Source organism: Hyperolius riggenbachi, chromosome 7, assembly GCF_040937935.1.
Source record: "Hyperolius riggenbachi isolate aHypRig1 chromosome 7, aHypRig1.pri, whole genome shotgun sequence".
NCBI lineage: Eukaryota > Metazoa > Chordata > Amphibia > Anura > Hyperoliidae > Hyperolius > Hyperolius riggenbachi.
Genome location: NC_090652.1, coordinates 313558258 through 313575026, shown reverse-complemented (window position 1 = coordinate 313575026; position 16769 = coordinate 313558258). Strand labels below are relative to the sequence as shown.

Sequence of the window (16769 nt, the reverse complement as noted above, 5' to 3'; positions counted from 1 at the left end):
ATCTGAGCAGTTTTCTGCAAACGACTAGGCCTTGTCATGGCCGCAGTCTATATATCTGGCCCATTTGACCTCCTATTAAATAGTTGTGGTAAGAAAGCTGAAGTTTGCTCAGATTGCTGCGTCTTGTCTGAATACAGAGGCCGATGCAAAAATCGGGCTGCAAAAATCACAAGACACAGTGTGATGATTTTGAAACAGCTTAAAAGTAATCTCCCTGTCACATGAGCGTGCAATGCTTGGTGTGTGTACGATTGATTAGCTATGCCTGCCTCACCCCATAGAGAGCCTGCTATTCCATCCGTTCAGCTATTGGCCACCGTTAGGGCACACAAGGTCAGTGGCATGTTTGCACCCTGGGAATGCTGGTGGATGGGCCGCACAGTGGTAACGTGTGACTGTGGTGCAGAACGCTTGTTCTCTTGTATCCCGCTGTAGTGGTGAAAGTCTTGCTGTGGTGTAAAACATATTCCCAGGGAACGGCCCGGAATGTCTTTTTATAAAGCTCAATTTCTGGAACAGTACTTTAGCTTTTGATAATGTGGTTAAGTGTTGCAACTGCATATTTTGCTTTCTAGTGTCTCCACCAGGAACAGTTTTTTTTCCCATGACTTCCTGTCTGGAGGAGTAATTTGGTTAGGAAATCTCTCCAAGCGTGACAGACGGCAAACCATAAAACATTAGAATCCTAGAATCTCTATTTTATTTCTGCCTTAGAGGTGGCCGAAGGCATTCTAATGTCTCTGGCTTCCATGCAGAATTAAAGTGATCTGAGCAGTAAATTGCTAAAATTATATATAATGATATTCCCAACAGCCCCATCCCTCCAAAAGGGAGGTCTGCAAATAGTGTGCGCCGTTGAGGTGTGGTGACGGGCATTACTTACTTTTCACCCCCATCTGAATGCCATAGTCTTAAAGTGTAACCATCTGCATAAAATCAAAAATCAATTCTTTAGTTGTATCTGGTAAACAAGTAATAGGGACGCTAACCAGGCAACCCAAAAGTTAAAATCATTAATACTTTTCTGATCATTCCCCTGTTTACCTGACTTTTTTATTTGGTACATTGCCACACAAAGGAAGTTGCAGGGCATGTTGGGTTGTCCTTTTTTTGCTTCTCTACTTTCCCTTCCGACTTAACTAATGCAGCCTGATCTTTACCTCCTGTTTTCCCCTCCCACACCTCTGTTCCTCTCTGATTGGCCAATATTTCTCATGCTGAGACAATGCACTTTCTATAGTGGGGGGCAGGCAATGCATATTCAATCAGGCAGAGGAGAGTAAGGCCCCGTTCACACTGCACGCGTTTCCAGCCGCGTTTTGGAAACACGTGCAGGTGGCTGAAACGCACGACATCAGACATTGTATAAAGTGCAATGTCTGATGTTCACACTGCATGCGTTCCGGACCTGTGCGGTCCGGGAACGCATGCTGCACGCATTTTTTGCCAAAACGCATGGCTGTCCCATTCACTTTTCAGTGATGGGATCAGCCACGCAACGCATACAAATGCGGATGGCGTGCGTTCGTACGCGTTGCGTTCCGCGTGCGTGCCCGTCCGCGTTTGTAATGTGAACGGAGCCAAACATATGCCGTGATTTTTCAGTGCTGTGAGCTGGGCTGAGTTACAAGCTGCTGTAACTTGAGCCTGTAACTTCTCACTAGCAGCCGAGGGGAGGACCTAAGGTGGGAAGAAGCAGCCCCAGAATGCTTTGCAGTATGTTATGCGGCCTCTCGTACTTTTAAGAGCTTGGGAATAACAGCCTTGCTGTTCAGCACACATCAAAAGTAAGAGAGATTTTTAACTTCAGTATTGCCTTTTTGGCTTCCTTCTAAACTGTTTAACACAGGAGAATAGAGGTTTAAATTAGCTTTTGCAGCCTGACAGTTACTCTTTAAAAGCCTGAAAACAGACATTCAGTTGTTTAAACTGACTTTACTGGAGACTGAGCCTTTGTGGATAGGATCTGTAGTTTAACACCAGCCCTAATGTATGGCAATAAAAATCCATAAAAGTTGCTAACACTTTTCCACAGTTGTAAAAACGAAAATATGACCATTTCCAGAAATAGAGCTTTAGTTGCTGCTGGTAGGCCTTGCATGGCCGGTTTAACCCCCTGACTGAGTGTATTGGAAATGAACTTGATCGACCCCAGCGTCACTGAGTGCTTCAGACACTAGTTCACTGAAGGAGGTGTTAGTTGTGCTGTGTGAGATTGTGAGCATCTTTGAGTGTCTGTAGTCTCTGACCAGTCCTGTTCCCAGTGCTGGAACACTTTCAACACTTACTCTGTATGGGCAGTTTCCCATTATTATTTTTCCTCCCTACCTCTGTGTCTCCCTTCTCTCCCTCTTTCCCCTGCAACATAACTGCATAGTTAAGATGATAAAATATACACCAATGCAGATCTGTCAGCCAACATTTCATGATCTCTCAGACGGTCTGCTAAACAAGGCATTGAAGCTTGCTGAACTCTCCAGTTCTCCAGGATCCCCTTCTCCCCATTGTTTACCCGTTTACAAGACCTATCCATGATCAGTACCAATATTTATTCCCCACAGCTTAATGTAATAATGCAAAACCTTCCCTTCCACCCCCCAACTCCCTAGACTAATAAGAGCAGCTAGGGCTGCCACAGTACTGCGCCCCACTGCCAAACCCAGGCCCTGCTGCTGCTCTGGAAAGTCCGTGGCCAGCTGTATTTCCAGTCCATTCAGCAATGTAGAGAGAGAGAGGCAGTGATGTCAGTACGGGAGGCTGGGCCACTGCAATGACACGCCCCCAGAAACCAGGATTGGACAGAAGCCACAGCGTGACCTCATCGGTGGAACTCCGGAGTGCTTCCTAACCTATTCCATCTCTTAAAATCCTTCTAGATTCATACAAACAAAGCATTTCAATCAATCGTGCACAAGAATGAACAAATCTTATACCTCTTTATTTCAATGACCAGAATTGCCAACTCCGCCCACCTTGTTCATTGAAGAGGGAAAGATCAGATGCTGCTTGTACATTGGAGGATGCATGAGGAATTGCCATTTGGCAGGCTGGTAGGCGTTTCTATCACTCTGTCCCATCCCTAGCCAGTTGGTACAAAGGACACTCACATGTTGCTAAGCAGCTTGTAGATGGTGTTTGAATAGTGGATAGCGTTTTATGCTTGCAGTGGCCTGACCTACCCAGGTGAGCTCCTGCAGCATACGCTTCCTTTCCCACAGACTCTGCAGCAGTTGGCACAGGAACTGGCTGCTGACCTGGAAACAAAGTAATTACACAGTGCCAGCTTAATTACTAGGCAAGATCTGCTTTATAGGCAAACCACTTTGCCACTGATGGGTGGAATAGCCTGTAACCTGGAACACTCTGCTCCCGAGGCTCTGTTTGTTTTTGCAAGAAAATAAGACACGGTAGCCTGTGCCAGGGGGTGGCACGTGTAGCCCATCATGCTTCGCTGAATCTGTTCCCGGGACGGCTCCTGCCAACTGTAGCTGCACCCTTCAGAATGGCGTGGTTTCCTACAATACTGCTCATACCACCTCTGTGACCTTCATATCCATAGCTTAAAGGAGAACTGTAGTGAGAGGTATATGGAGGCGGCCATATTTATTTCCTTTTAAGCAATACCAGTTGCCTGGCTGTCCTGCTGATCTATTTGGCTGAAGTAGTGGCTGAATCGCACCAGAAACAAGCATGCAGCTAATCTTGTCATATCTGTCAAAGTTGTCAGAAACACCTGATCTGCTGCATGCTTGTTCAGGGTCTATGGCTGAAAGTATTAGAGGCAGAGGATCAGCAGGATAGCCAGGTAACTGGTATAGCTTAATTGGAAATGAATATGGCAGCCTCCATACACCACTCTCTACAGTTCTCCTTTAAACTGTCCTTTAGCTTTTGAGAATCCTCTTAAAGCACAATTAAGTTTACATAAGGCCCTGTTTAGTCAATACTGATCATTCTATTCAGCCTATTCCATTAACTGTATTCATCAATTTTAACATAAAATATATATACATTCAGTCTTTTTAATTTGAACACTGCTTTGGAAGAAAGTTTCCTTGTGTGCAGAGATTATAGAGGGGCAGGAAGTGGGAGTGGCTACATGCAGCCTCTACAGATCCTCATCTCCCAGTGTGCATCTTGGTAGGCACGATCTTTTAGGCATAATCACATGATTGGGAGCCCAGATGTAGTTTTGGTTTTTTTGTAGTTGCTTTCATAAAAAGTAAGGCAGACCACCGATATGAGAAGGGCATTTTGTTTTCAGTACAGGTTAATTATTTTTTTAAGTAGTTGATTTATGGATAGTTATCATTTTTTTTTTTTATTTATTTATTTATTTATTTTTTTTTAAGGCAGAACTCCGGGTCTTTGGTTACCTCTGTCTAAAACACATTTCTTGAAGAAATGAGTCACCTGAATCCTAATTTTAATTTGACTGGTATAGCTTCCTGAAATATCTCCTTTTGAAGGACTGAACACAGTCTAAATTGGCTTGGTATTTGCCAATCTAAGTTTAGGAAAAGAGGGTGCTACATAAGTGAGTTTAAAGGAAGGAGAAGAGGTTAGGCTGGGCCTCACCAGTTTGAGGCAATTGAATCTTGGACAGTTCCCAGGACACAATTTTGTGCCGTCTTGTAGCAGTATAGCATAACCTAGAGGTAGAGCAGGACATATGTTTTGTGTAGTGCTACATCCTTTTTGTTGCACACTCTTCCTGTATTTAATCACTCTATTTAGCTGTGTTGCAAGATTCATCACCCCTACAAGGATTCTTAAACAGAACTGTAAAAGTGAATAAAATTGCTTATTTTTTACAATATTGATTTATAAATTTAGTTAGTGTTATGCCCATTTTAAAATCTTTCCTCACCCTCATTTATATTCTGACATTAATTACAGGTGGTGCCATCTTTACTGCTGCCAGGTGCAGCTCTGCACAATGTTAACACAATGTTAATTTGAGTGCCAGTACAAAAATATACTTGGTCTCCCACAATGCTCTGGGAACAAATTTCTGCATCGCTAAGCAGCCTAGGCTGCAACAGTCACTGGGAGGGCAGGGCTAAATTCAATATACTGTAGAATATAGATATAGGAAGTATTTCTGATGCTGAAACCAGGAAAATTACCGTAAGTGGATATCCTGAAGAATTTACTGCATGCTACTATATGTCACTACAGGGCCTCTTTAAGAGCATGGTGGTAAAAAGTCAATTTCAATCAATTCTGCTTGGAGTTTTTTCAGTTTGTACTTTGTGGCCAGATGGGTGTGTTTTTCATGGGCACTTCCAAATATACCCAAAGAAAACAAAATGAGGGTTAGTCTTTCCAAAGGGTCCTACATGAGAGAATCCTAACAAACTGCACCATATTTCCGGAACATGCCCAGCCCCCAACTGGTTTGTTACCTGTAGACAAGACGAATGTCTCGAACTCTTCCCCCCCCCCCTGTTAGGAAATGGCAGAGTGAGAAAAATAATCCATTTCTCATTCACTGCACTAACCCTCATAAGTCTGTATCCATTTTACTGATCACCAATCCTCCCTCATACGTCAGTGTGTGTATACACTGTATAATGTTTACAAATCCATGGTGCATGCTGGGTAAGTTGCCTTTTATTTTTTTATTTTATTTTTTTTTCCTTTGAGAACAATTGCATCTTCTGTTGTCTGATGCGATTCACACTAATTTTTTTATTTCCCTATCTGTCTTTGAGTTAAGATGTTTTCTTGTGTGCTGATGTTTGGAGGGACGGAAGTGTATTGAAATTGTATGAAAGGTCTGAGAGTGAGATGGGTCCTTATGAAAGTGTTAATAATTGGGGGGGATGGATGGGGGTGTGGCTGTAGTCCTCTAAGTTGCTGATGTGGCTGGCCGTCGTGTGTCTTGTGAGAATGACAGTTGGCGTTGGGTTTCGCCTGTGTCGCGACTGTGCCAAGGAGTGTTCTGTGTCCTCAACGTCTGCATGAAACTTTACTCCAGAGTCGTTGTGTTAGATGATTTTTTTTTTTTTTAATATTATGTTTTGCTACTTAGCTGTCTGTAACGTTACTCTTGTTTTCTTTACTATGTAATCTAAACAGCTGTGACATTTCAGGAAATGCATCCTAGAAAGTAGATATGCATCAGTAGCTTTCTAAGGATGCCTGAGCCAAGATTTCTTATTCGTTCTCCTCCTTTGTTACAGGGCAGTCTTACGAAATCCGCCTCCTTGAGAACAGAAAATTGGGAGAGTACCCAGAACCGAATACCAAATTTCTCAAGGTATTTCCATAGACCTCATCAGCTGACTTAGGCAGAACGTTCCATGCAGTAATGTAATGCTGCAGGAAATGGCACTTATCCTTTCTTGTTTTGACTTGTTCTTCAGAGTATTTTGAGAGTGGTTTTCCACGACCGCCGCTTGCAGTATACAGAGCACCAGCAGCTCGAAGGCTGGCGCTGGAGCCGCCCGGGGGATCGCATCCTTGACATAGGTCAGTCCAAGAAACTGTCTGCAACCGGGGGGAAGGGGGACAGAGCTGTGGGAGGGACTGGACATAACCCCTCCCCCAGGGGGGAAAAGGACTGTGGGAGTGGCTGAACTTGACACCCCCTGGGGGGGGGAGAGGAAGGACTGTGGGAGGTACCTGGACTTGACCCCCAGGGGGGAAAAAGGAACGGCTGTGGCAGTGACTGAACTGGACCTAACACCACCCCCCCCCCCTCCCACCCACCCACACACACACACACACACACACACGCACACACACAATTTGTTTGCACCCAGGGCTTCTCAATAACACATTTAAAATGCTTGCCAACAATGTGGAGTAGTGGGGGTGTCTTGGCAACCTGGAGTAAACAGACACTGGAAACAAAAATGGGACACCCGGGCCGAGTGTCAGGCTGACACTTCCTTATTGGTGACACTCGTCATCCTCATGGCGGCCGGCGTGAAAGTGCTGCGCATGTGCGGTTTTCTAACTCTAAACCGCGCATGCGCAGTACTGTCATGCCGGCCGCTGTGATGACGTGTAGCAGCCGGCATGACGCAGACACAGAGGGGACATTGTAGGTACGGAGGAGGTACAGAGGACAGAGATGGCACAGTGTTCCGACTTAAGAATGTATTCAGTTTAAGAACAAACCTACTATCTTGTTCGTTAACCGGGACTACCTGTATTATATTTATAGAGAAAGCTTGTTTATTGAATATAGCAAGTCTACTTTTAACCTGTTGATGTGACAGTTAAATGTAATCCTTGTAGTTTCAAGACCAATAACATTTAGATCACGCTTTTCTCCTGGCAGCCACTAGGGGGCGCTCTATTAATATTAGCAGTGTAATGGAGACTTGCCTAAGGTCTCCTTACTGGATAGGTGCTGGCTTACTGAACAGGAAGAGCTGAGATGTGAACCCTGGTCTCCTGTGTCAGAGGCAGAACCTTTAACCAGTACACTATCCTGCCACTGCTAAAACTGCTTTAAAACAATTGTCTGCTTGAATTTGTAACAGATTAGTGGTCTTCCGTTATTCTGCATCGGCCCTTGTCCATTAAAGGTATAATTAATTAATAAAATAAAATTGGCAAACATTAGTGACAAACAGTGGCGTAGCTAAGGAGCTGTGGACCCTGATGCAAGTTTTACAATGGGGCCCCCAAGCACGCTATACATAACAATTGATACGGCTCACCAAAACCTGCCAATGGCAACTACAGTGTCAGAGGTGCAAGAAGGGGATGGGGAACAGTTTAATGATCACCACTATTCAAAGTATCTATAGAAGTGATTATTATGAGAACAGGACCAATAGAGGGCTAATACTGTAGTTGATGGGGGGCCCTTTGGGGTCCCTCTGGCATAAGGGACCCGATGCGGTCGCAACCTCTGCACCACCTATTGCTACGCCCCTGGTGAAAAAGTTTACTCGAGGAAAATTGGGCAGAAAACAAAACCCTATAGGAAGCACCAGATGAAATCTGCCATGTGACATGACCAGGCAAGAGCCTCTTCCAAAGCCAGTGGCTTGCTGGGCACGCAGCCTCAGAATTCCAGAATGACCTCTTCCATGGAAGAATTTCACACCAGTAATTTTTGTTAAAAGTCCAGTTTGTTTTAAAGCGATGTAAAATGCTCTCAGCTTTCCTCTTTTGGGCACTGTTTAGCACTGAAAAGGTTGTTTTTTACAGATATTCCCTTGTCTGTTGGAATTTTGGATGCCAGAGCCAGCCCAACACAGCTGAATACTGTGGAATTCTTGTGGGACCCATCCAAGCGAACATCTGCTTTTATTCAGGTATTGCAGCCTTGTGGTGTCTGTCAGCTGGTTAAGCATTTCTCAGCAAGCAGTGGCCTCCATACTCCGGTCTCTGCACAGAAACATTGCGGGAGGACTACAATGTTAAACTGGAAATACTATTAACATTTACGGTCATTGTCCTTTCTTTGGTTTTTATAATTATGGGTGTATGTAAAGCAAATCTGAAGCAAAAATAAACGTATGAGGTACCGTATATACTCTATCAGCCGAGCCGTGTATAAGCCGAGGTACCCACTTTTTCCTCAGAAACCAGGAAAAAGTGATTGACTCGCTTGTAAGCCCACTCCTCAGTATAGCCCACTCTACAGTAGCCAGATGTGCCCCCAGTACAAGTTAGCCCCCCTCCCCATAGCCAGATGTGCCACAAGGATGATACAGCTGTGTCTCAAGGCCCCGCTAGATGGGGTCATAGATATGAGTCAGAGAATGCCACCCCGGAAGAATCCCTGATCATTGCACCGCTGACACGTTGCTGGCACGCTCTGCTCCACAAGCCAGGGGACACAGGTAGTCTTGAGCAGTGCACTCTGCACACCTTGTTGCAGGGGATGGGGGGCACAGACACAGCAGGGAGCCTCTGCCAGTCACAAAACGTGCTCCACCATCCGTTCTGCTGCACTGACTCGCATATAAGCCGAGGGGGTAACTTTTCAGCACCTTTCTTGTGCTGAAAAATTAGGTTTATACGCGAGTATATACAGTAAATTGTAAACATGCTTCCATGAAAACAGGAAGAGGACACACTTCAGATTTATTGGAAGATTTTTATGAACTCTGTTAACCCAGAGTCCGGCTCGGGCCGCAAATCCGCAGCTCAGAGCGATAACGCCGAGCCTTACTCGTGGTAGCCGCCGGGAGGTTAATGCAGAGTATAGCAAGCAACGGGCTTTGTAACTCCACTCCCCTGGGATCCAGACGCTGGCAGCCATTCTCCTTCCCGTCCTCGGAAGCTCTGGGTCCCTCTGGCTAGATTGCCGTCTGTTATCATGATGACAGCCATTGATCTCACCATAGGGTTACAGCACCACCCGTAGGATGGAGGGAGAATTGCAGTGCTGGATCCCAGGGAGGTGAGTAAGTGCAGGGGCTTCTGCAGCTCTATCTGCGGTGTGATTTCTCCCCCACACCCAATTTTAGGGTCTAAAAGCATGTGGAAAATGGCAACAATGTTAGAACCTGAAATCCAGAAATACTCATACTGCCAGGAAGGTTAAAGGTTGTTATGCTGTCTTGTATCTTTTTATAGCAGAATGGGAGCTCTCAGTTCAGGTCTGCTTTAAAGGAAAACGGATGCAAGAGGGATTTGGAGGCAGCCATATTTCCTTTTAAGCAAAACCAGTTGCCTGGCAGTAATGCTGATCCTGCCTCTAATACTTTTAGCCATAGCTCCTGAACAAGCATGCAGCAGATCAGGTGCTCTGACTGAAGTGTGACAGGATTAGCCACTTGCTTAGTTCAGGTGTGTGATGTAGACACTACTGCAGACAAAGAGATCAGCAGGACAGCCAGGCAACTGGCATGGTTTAAATGGAAATATGGCAGGCTTCATATACCTCTCATGTCTTTTGTTATTGGTATCCTATATTACCGCCAGGGAGGTTAATGCAAGGATTGTATGAAATGTAGTTTGGCACCTGTTCTTTCTGCTTTGGGTGTCTAGTGGTCACACATGATTTACCTGCCCGCCATCTGATAGTTTTTAAGCCTGGTATACACATACAATTTTGATTTGCCAATTTTATAACCTCCATGTAATGTGAGAGCTTACCTAAACAATATATTTCTAATATTCGAAGTCTGTTGGCCCTCATGCTTGGCCAATCATTTGGGCCAATCCAGGTTTTCAGGATGTACATTTCACTGGCCCAATTTGAAGCTTTCTTTACAATGTAATTTTATTCCACCTGCATCCAAATGAACAATCTCCTCGACCATCTCTCCCCTGGCGGAGGATCTCTGCTTTCATCACACCGTGTAAAATAAATGCAATAAGAATGCGGCATCTCTGAACATGCCATGTCTGATGGTACAACGTGTACGCATGTTTTTAATTGATGTTTCTTCTTGTATGCATAGGTGCACTGCATCAGCACTGAATTCACTCCTCGAAAACATGGAGGGGAGAAGGGCGTTCCTTTTCGGATTCAGATTGACACATTTAAGCAGGTGGACAATGCAGACTATACGGAACATGTACACTCAGCAAGCTGCCAGATCAAGGTGTTCAAGGTATCACTCGACTTTTCATCTCCAAAAACTGTGTTTGAAATCCTGAGAGTTTCTTCCAGAATTTGCTCTAACTACCTTCTATAATGTGATTGGTTATCTCAAACCCTAAATGCTTCTACAGAGGTCATACATTTTGCCATTCGGGAATGGTCATTTCTGCTGACAGGACTGGTGATTCTATAGTCTTCGTGTGGCTTCTGCACCTAGTCAAGATGTGGGAGAAAAGCAATCCTCTACGGAAGAATTATTTGGCCTGTAGATCTGTTCTTATGTACAGTGGGGAGCCTCCTGCTGTCACTGCCACTCCCTGGTGGATAGCAGGACAGTACATGTATCTCAGATGAGCTTTTAAGACAACTGATACCATGTTGTTCTCACTTAAGTTGTCCTTTACAATGCATGAGGGTTCAGGCAACAGTGTACTGGAAATCAGAATGGCTCTGTCAGAATCTGGTTTAACCTTTTGGGGGCCGCCTATATTAAATCCTACGCCGCACTTGTGGCTGTTATAGCCTGATGCAGCGTAGGATTTACGCGGCCCGCCGTTTTCGCTCCGACACGATCGTGCGCACCCGAGAGGGGAGATTAAGCTGTCATATGACAGCTGACATCTCCCCTCAGTGACCAAGAGCTATCGTGTATGGCACCTGGTCATGTGATCACTACGTGATTCGTGGGCGAATCGTAGTGATCTCCATAAGAACTGCGGCGGTAGGGGGGGAAAGAAGAGGATCCACTCACCTTCCTGCCGTTCCATGGCGATCGGCGCTACCCTCCGCTCTGGCCAGCATCCCTGCTCCCTGTGATGTAAGTTCCTGGGTTGCGGATTGATGACGTCATCAAGCTGTGACCCGGGATTTAGCGGCAGTACGAGCGGGGATGCCGGGGAGAGAGCGGAGGGGTCCGCAGCGGCTCATCGCTGGAGCCTGGAAGTTGAGTAAAGGATGCCAGCTACAAAGGGGACACCTGGCCACACTTGGACACCATGCCCAGCAAGCCCTAACAGGGATCCGGCTTCCTGGACCCCACCCCCCATGCAAAACGACTGGTCCTTAAGGGGGGGGGGGGGGTTAGGCATCCGGTCCCAAAAGGGTTAATAAAGTAAATGGCAGATTCTGAGAGAATTATTCTTGTGAGCTTAACCTATTTTGGTTCCTGGACGTAGAAACTACGTCCAGGAACCATGCGTGCTCCCGCGGCCGATCGCGCGCTCCCGGCCCGCGGTTCGTTAGCTAGGCAATCAGTGAATCGGGCTATGGTGCCCGATCACGGATTCCTCTCCCCTGCTGAAAAAGCGACAGCTTCTCTCGGAAGCTGCGCCTTTTCTGGCTGTTACCACCCCCATGCGTCCCTCTGAGCATATGTTACGCTTAGAGTGACGTCATGTAAACAAACTCATGGCCGCCATCTTGTGGCCAAAAAGTAATACTACAACTAAAAGTAAAAAAAATAAAAATCAACACACATTTACATTATAAACCTATTGTTTACATCCCACCCTCCCAAAACTACCCATATAAAATGTTTAATATAAAATAAAAAAAAAATTACAATTAAAAAACAAACAAACATGTAAATATTTACCTAAGGGTCTAAACTTTTTAAATATCAATGTAAAGATGATATATTTCTATATATTTTTTATTTTAAACTTGTAAATAGTGATAGATGCGAAACGGAAAAAATGCACCTTTATTTCCAAATAATATATTGTCGCCATGCATTGTGATAGGGACATAATTTTAACAGTGTAATAACCGGGACATATGGGCAAATACAATACGTGAGTTTTAATTATGGAGGCATGTATTATTTTAAAACTATAATGGCTGAAAACTGAGAAATAATGATTTTTTCCGTTTTTTCTTATTCTTCCTGTTAAAATGCATTTGCAGTAAAGTGGCTCTTCGCAAAATGTACCCCCCAAAGAAAGCCTAATTGGTGGCGGAAAAAACAAGATATAGATCAGTTCATTGTGATAAGTAGTGATAAAGTTATAGGCTAATGAATGGGAGGTGAACATTTCTCAAGTGAAAACGACGGAACACGAATGGGTTAATTGAACACAGACATTGTGGATAGTTTGTTAAAGAGGAACTCCAGTGACAACCGAATGAACAAAACTGTTTTATTTTTACAATAATTATGTATAAATGATTTAGTCACGGTTTGCCCATTGTAAAATCTTTCCTCTCCCTGATTTACATTCTGACATTTATCACATGGTGACATATTTACTGCTGGCAGGTGATGTCAGTGGAAGGAGATGCTGCTTGCTTTTTTTGCAGTTGGAAACAGCTGTTATTTCCCACAATGCAACAAGGCTCCCACGGTGTGATGTCAGCACTATGGTCCTGACATCACACTGTAGGAGGGGTTTCAACACAATATCAGCCATACAGCGCCCCCTGATGATCCATTTGTGAAAAGGAAAATATTTCTCCTGGGAAAGGGGGTATCGGCTACTGATTGGGATGAAGTTCAATTCTTGGTCACAGTCTCTCTTTAAACGCTCACCAGCTAATCAAACCAGGATCTGTTAAGGGTGATTGGTGCTATCCCTAGATACAATGCAATTTGGCAGGTGTAAATGGAGGGTAGAAGCGTGAGCGTGTAATAAATGCAGCCTTATATCAAACCATAAGATCTGGGGTGCCGAAAGGCATTGATTATAGTCTCTTAGTTTCACTTCACGGACTTTCAGGGATCGGATGGCTTCATTGTGCTTCTGGGTTGTTTCTGCACTGTCCAATTGTCCATTTAGACCCCCCACCCCCGCTTCTTCAAGGTGGTAGCTAGTGTTGTTTGCAAAGCTCCACTAAAAGCAGAATCCAACGCAAGACCTCCAGTGCAGCACAATATTTCAATTCCTTTTTGTCCCTGTACAGTAACTGCCTGTCAAAAGACCTTAAAGAGGAACTCCAGTGAAAATGTCATAAAAAAAAAGTGCTTCATTTTTACAATAATTATGTATAGATGATTTAGTCAGTGTTTGCCCATTGTAAAATCTTTTAAATCCCTGATTTACATTCTGACATTTATTACATGGTGACATTTTTACTGTTGGCAGGTGAAGTAGCTGCTGCTTGCTTTTTTGGCAGTTGGAAACAGCTGTAAACAGCTATTTCCCACAATGCAACAAGGTTCACAGACAGGAAACTGCCAGGAGTACAAGTCCTAAGTTACTTGTGGGAGGGGTTTCACCGCAATATCAGCCATGCAGAGCGGGCGGTTTGTGAAAAGGAATAGATTTCTCATGTAAAAGGGGGGTATCCGCTACTGATTGGGATAAAGTTAAATTCTTGGTCAGAGTTTCTCTTTAATAGTCAAAGATTGGACTGTGACCTACAGTATTATTATTGGTTTCTAAAGGGCCAAAATATTCAGTGGTGCTGTACAGAGTTAAGAAACTAGCATGGGGTACATAATAGACAATGGTAAAACACAAAATATAGACTGTTACATAATACAGAATTGGTAGACATAGAAATTACAGTGACATTTGTAACATGATGAACAAAATGTGTAACAAATCCCAAGATACACAAGGGTGAGAGAGCTCTGCCCCTGTGAGGTTACGATCTAAAGAATTTACAATCTAAAGTAGAGACTTGGACCATACTATGGGTGGTTGTTGCGTAACTAAAGTGGCTTGCAAAAGTATTCAGCCCCCTTTGATCTGAGTGCAGTCAGTTGCCGATAGACATTGCCTGATGGGTGCTAATGACTAAATAGAGTGCACCTGTGTGTAATCTAATGTCAGCACAAATACAGCTGCTCTGTGAGAGCCTCAGAGGTTGTCTAAGAGAATATTAGGAGCAACAACACCATGAAGTCCAAAGAACACACAAGACAGGTCAGGGATAAAGTTATTGAGAAATTTAAAGCAGGCTTAGGCTACAAAAATATTTCCAAAGCCTTGAACATCCCACGGAGCACTGTTCAAGCGATCATTCAGAAATGAAAGGAGTATGGCACAACTGTAAACCTACCAAGACAAGGCCGTCCACCTAAACCAGGGGTAGGGAACCTATGGCTTGGGAGCCAGATGTGGCTCTTTTGGTGGCTACATCTGGCTCACAGACAAATCAGTAGGGGTTGATTCACTAAGCTACACTGCAAGTAGCGCAGCAGTGCAAGTAAAATTTTCAAAGTAGGCACGCTACTGCTGTAACATGCAAGTGGCAGGCAGCCTATTGGGCAAAAGTGCAGGGATCTCGTCCTACATAGTGAACCATCCCCCAAGTCAGCTAGCTAATTGTACAAGCTGTTAGTCTGTATTTCTCCTGTCTGGCTCTCAGGGAAATTGCTGATGTTGCTGAAATACAAGAGAAGCTGAAGACGTGTCTGACAGATCCGCTGCCTGGCGGAGCAACTCTATACACATCACCTTGGAAACAGGGACGTGATCCCTACTGTCCCAGTTTGAAACATACTGTATGGCTCTCACGGCAGTACATTTTAAAATATGTGGTGTTTATGGCTCTCTCAGCCAAAAAGGTTCCTGGCCCCTGACCTAAACTCACAGGCCAAACAAGGAGAGTGCTGATCAGAAATGCAGTCAAGAGGCCCATGGTGACTCTGGACGAGCTGCAGAGATCTACAGCTCAGTTGGGAGACTCTGTCCATAAGACAACTATTAGTTGTGCACTGTACAAAGTTGGCCTTTATGGAAGAGTGGCAAGAAGAAAGGCATTGTTAACAGAAAGCATAAGAAGTCCTGTTTGCAGTTTGCCACAAGCCATGTGGGGGACACAGCAAACATGTGGAAGAAGGTGCTCTGGTCAGATGAGACCAAAATGGAACTTTTTGGCCAAAATGCAAAACGCTATGTGTGGCAGAAAACTAACGCTGCACATCACTCTGAATACACCATCCCCACTGTCAAATATGGTGGTGGCAGCATCATGCTCGGGGGTGCATCTCTTCAGCAGGGACAGGGAAGCTGGTCAGAGTTGATGGGAAGATGGATGGAGCCAAATACAGGGCAAACTTGGAAGAAAACCTCTTGGAGTCTGCAAAAGACTTGAGACTGGGGCGGAGGTTCACCTTCCAGCAGGACAATGACCCTAAACATAAAGCCAGGGCAACAATGGAATGGTTTAAAACAAAACATATCCATGTGTTCGAATGGCCCAGTCAAAGTCCAGATCTAAATCCAATCGAGAATCTGTGGCAAGATCTGAAAACTGCTGTTCACAAACGCTGCCCATCTAATCTGACGGAGCTGGAGCTGTTTTGCAAAGAAGAATGGGCAAGGATTTCAGTCTCTAGATGTGCAAAGCTGGTAGAGACATACCCTAAAAGACTGGCAGCTGTAATTGCAGCAAAAGGTGGTTCTGCAAAGTATTAACTCAGGGGGCCGAATAATTATGCACACCCCACTTTGCAGTTATTTATTTGTAAAAAATGTTTGGAATCCTGTATGATTTTCGTTCCACTTCTCACGTGTACACCACTTTGTATTGGTCTTTCTCTTTCTTGTTATATGTAAGTTTCTTGTACAAAATAAATAAAACATTTTGTTTTATTAAATAAAAAAAAGAAAAGAAAGAAAAAAGACACTTAAGATTTTGAGCGCTATGTAAGGGTCAGGGGACATTATTTTGTGTACGCTGTAAAGTGCTACAGAAAATGTTTGACTTTTAGAGCTCCCACATCTTCTGTAGCATTGTACATAATTCAAAACATATAGGGCTTGATTCACAAAGCGGTGCTAACTGTTAGCATGCCTGTGAAAACCCCCTTAGCACGTCTAAACCAGCTTTTCGCGCACAAAACTTTATGCGCACAGAGCGCAGGGCGCTCCGCTCGAAGTGCCCATTAAAGCCTATGGGACTTTGCGCGCAAAACTTTGCGCGTGATCTGATTGAGAAATCCTGTGCTAACCTACTTAAGCACCCTGGTTAGCACGTCTAAAGACTTTAGACGTGCTAAGTAGGGATGCTCAAATTCGGCTTCGGGAGATATCCGGATTTTTGCTATCCGGATATCTCCCAGTAATGCTGTGTGGGCTGGGCGGGGGGGGGGGGGGGTCAAGCTTACCTCTCTGACGTCTTCTTCGGTCGTCCCTCGGCGCCTCCCACGATGCGCTCTAAGCGCGTCACGTGATTACAAACACTTCCTCCTTCAACCCGGAAGGAGGAAGTGTTTGTAATCAGGTGACCGCCGCTTGGACCGCATCGTGGGAGGCGCTGAGGGACGACCGAAGAAGACGTCAGAGAGGTAAGCTTG

General features: G+C 44.6%; 1 protein-coding gene across 8 annotated transcripts in view; it reads left to right on the top strand.

The window, feature by feature from the left end:
• Positions 1-16769, top strand: part of TFCP2L1 (transcription factor CP2 like 1) — a 97567-nt gene that overhangs the window by 49103 nt on the left and 31695 nt on the right. For all 8 annotated transcript variants that reach the window (XM_068246152.1, XM_068246155.1, XM_068246158.1 and 5 more), the window contains 4 exons: positions 6189-6265; positions 6372-6477; positions 8176-8282; positions 10383-10535. In XM_068246152.1, the coding sequence (XP_068102253.1) occupies positions 6189-6265; positions 6372-6477; positions 8176-8282; positions 10383-10535 (443 nt within the window). The remainder of the gene's footprint in view (positions 1-6188; positions 6266-6371; positions 6478-8175; positions 8283-10382; positions 10536-16769) is intronic.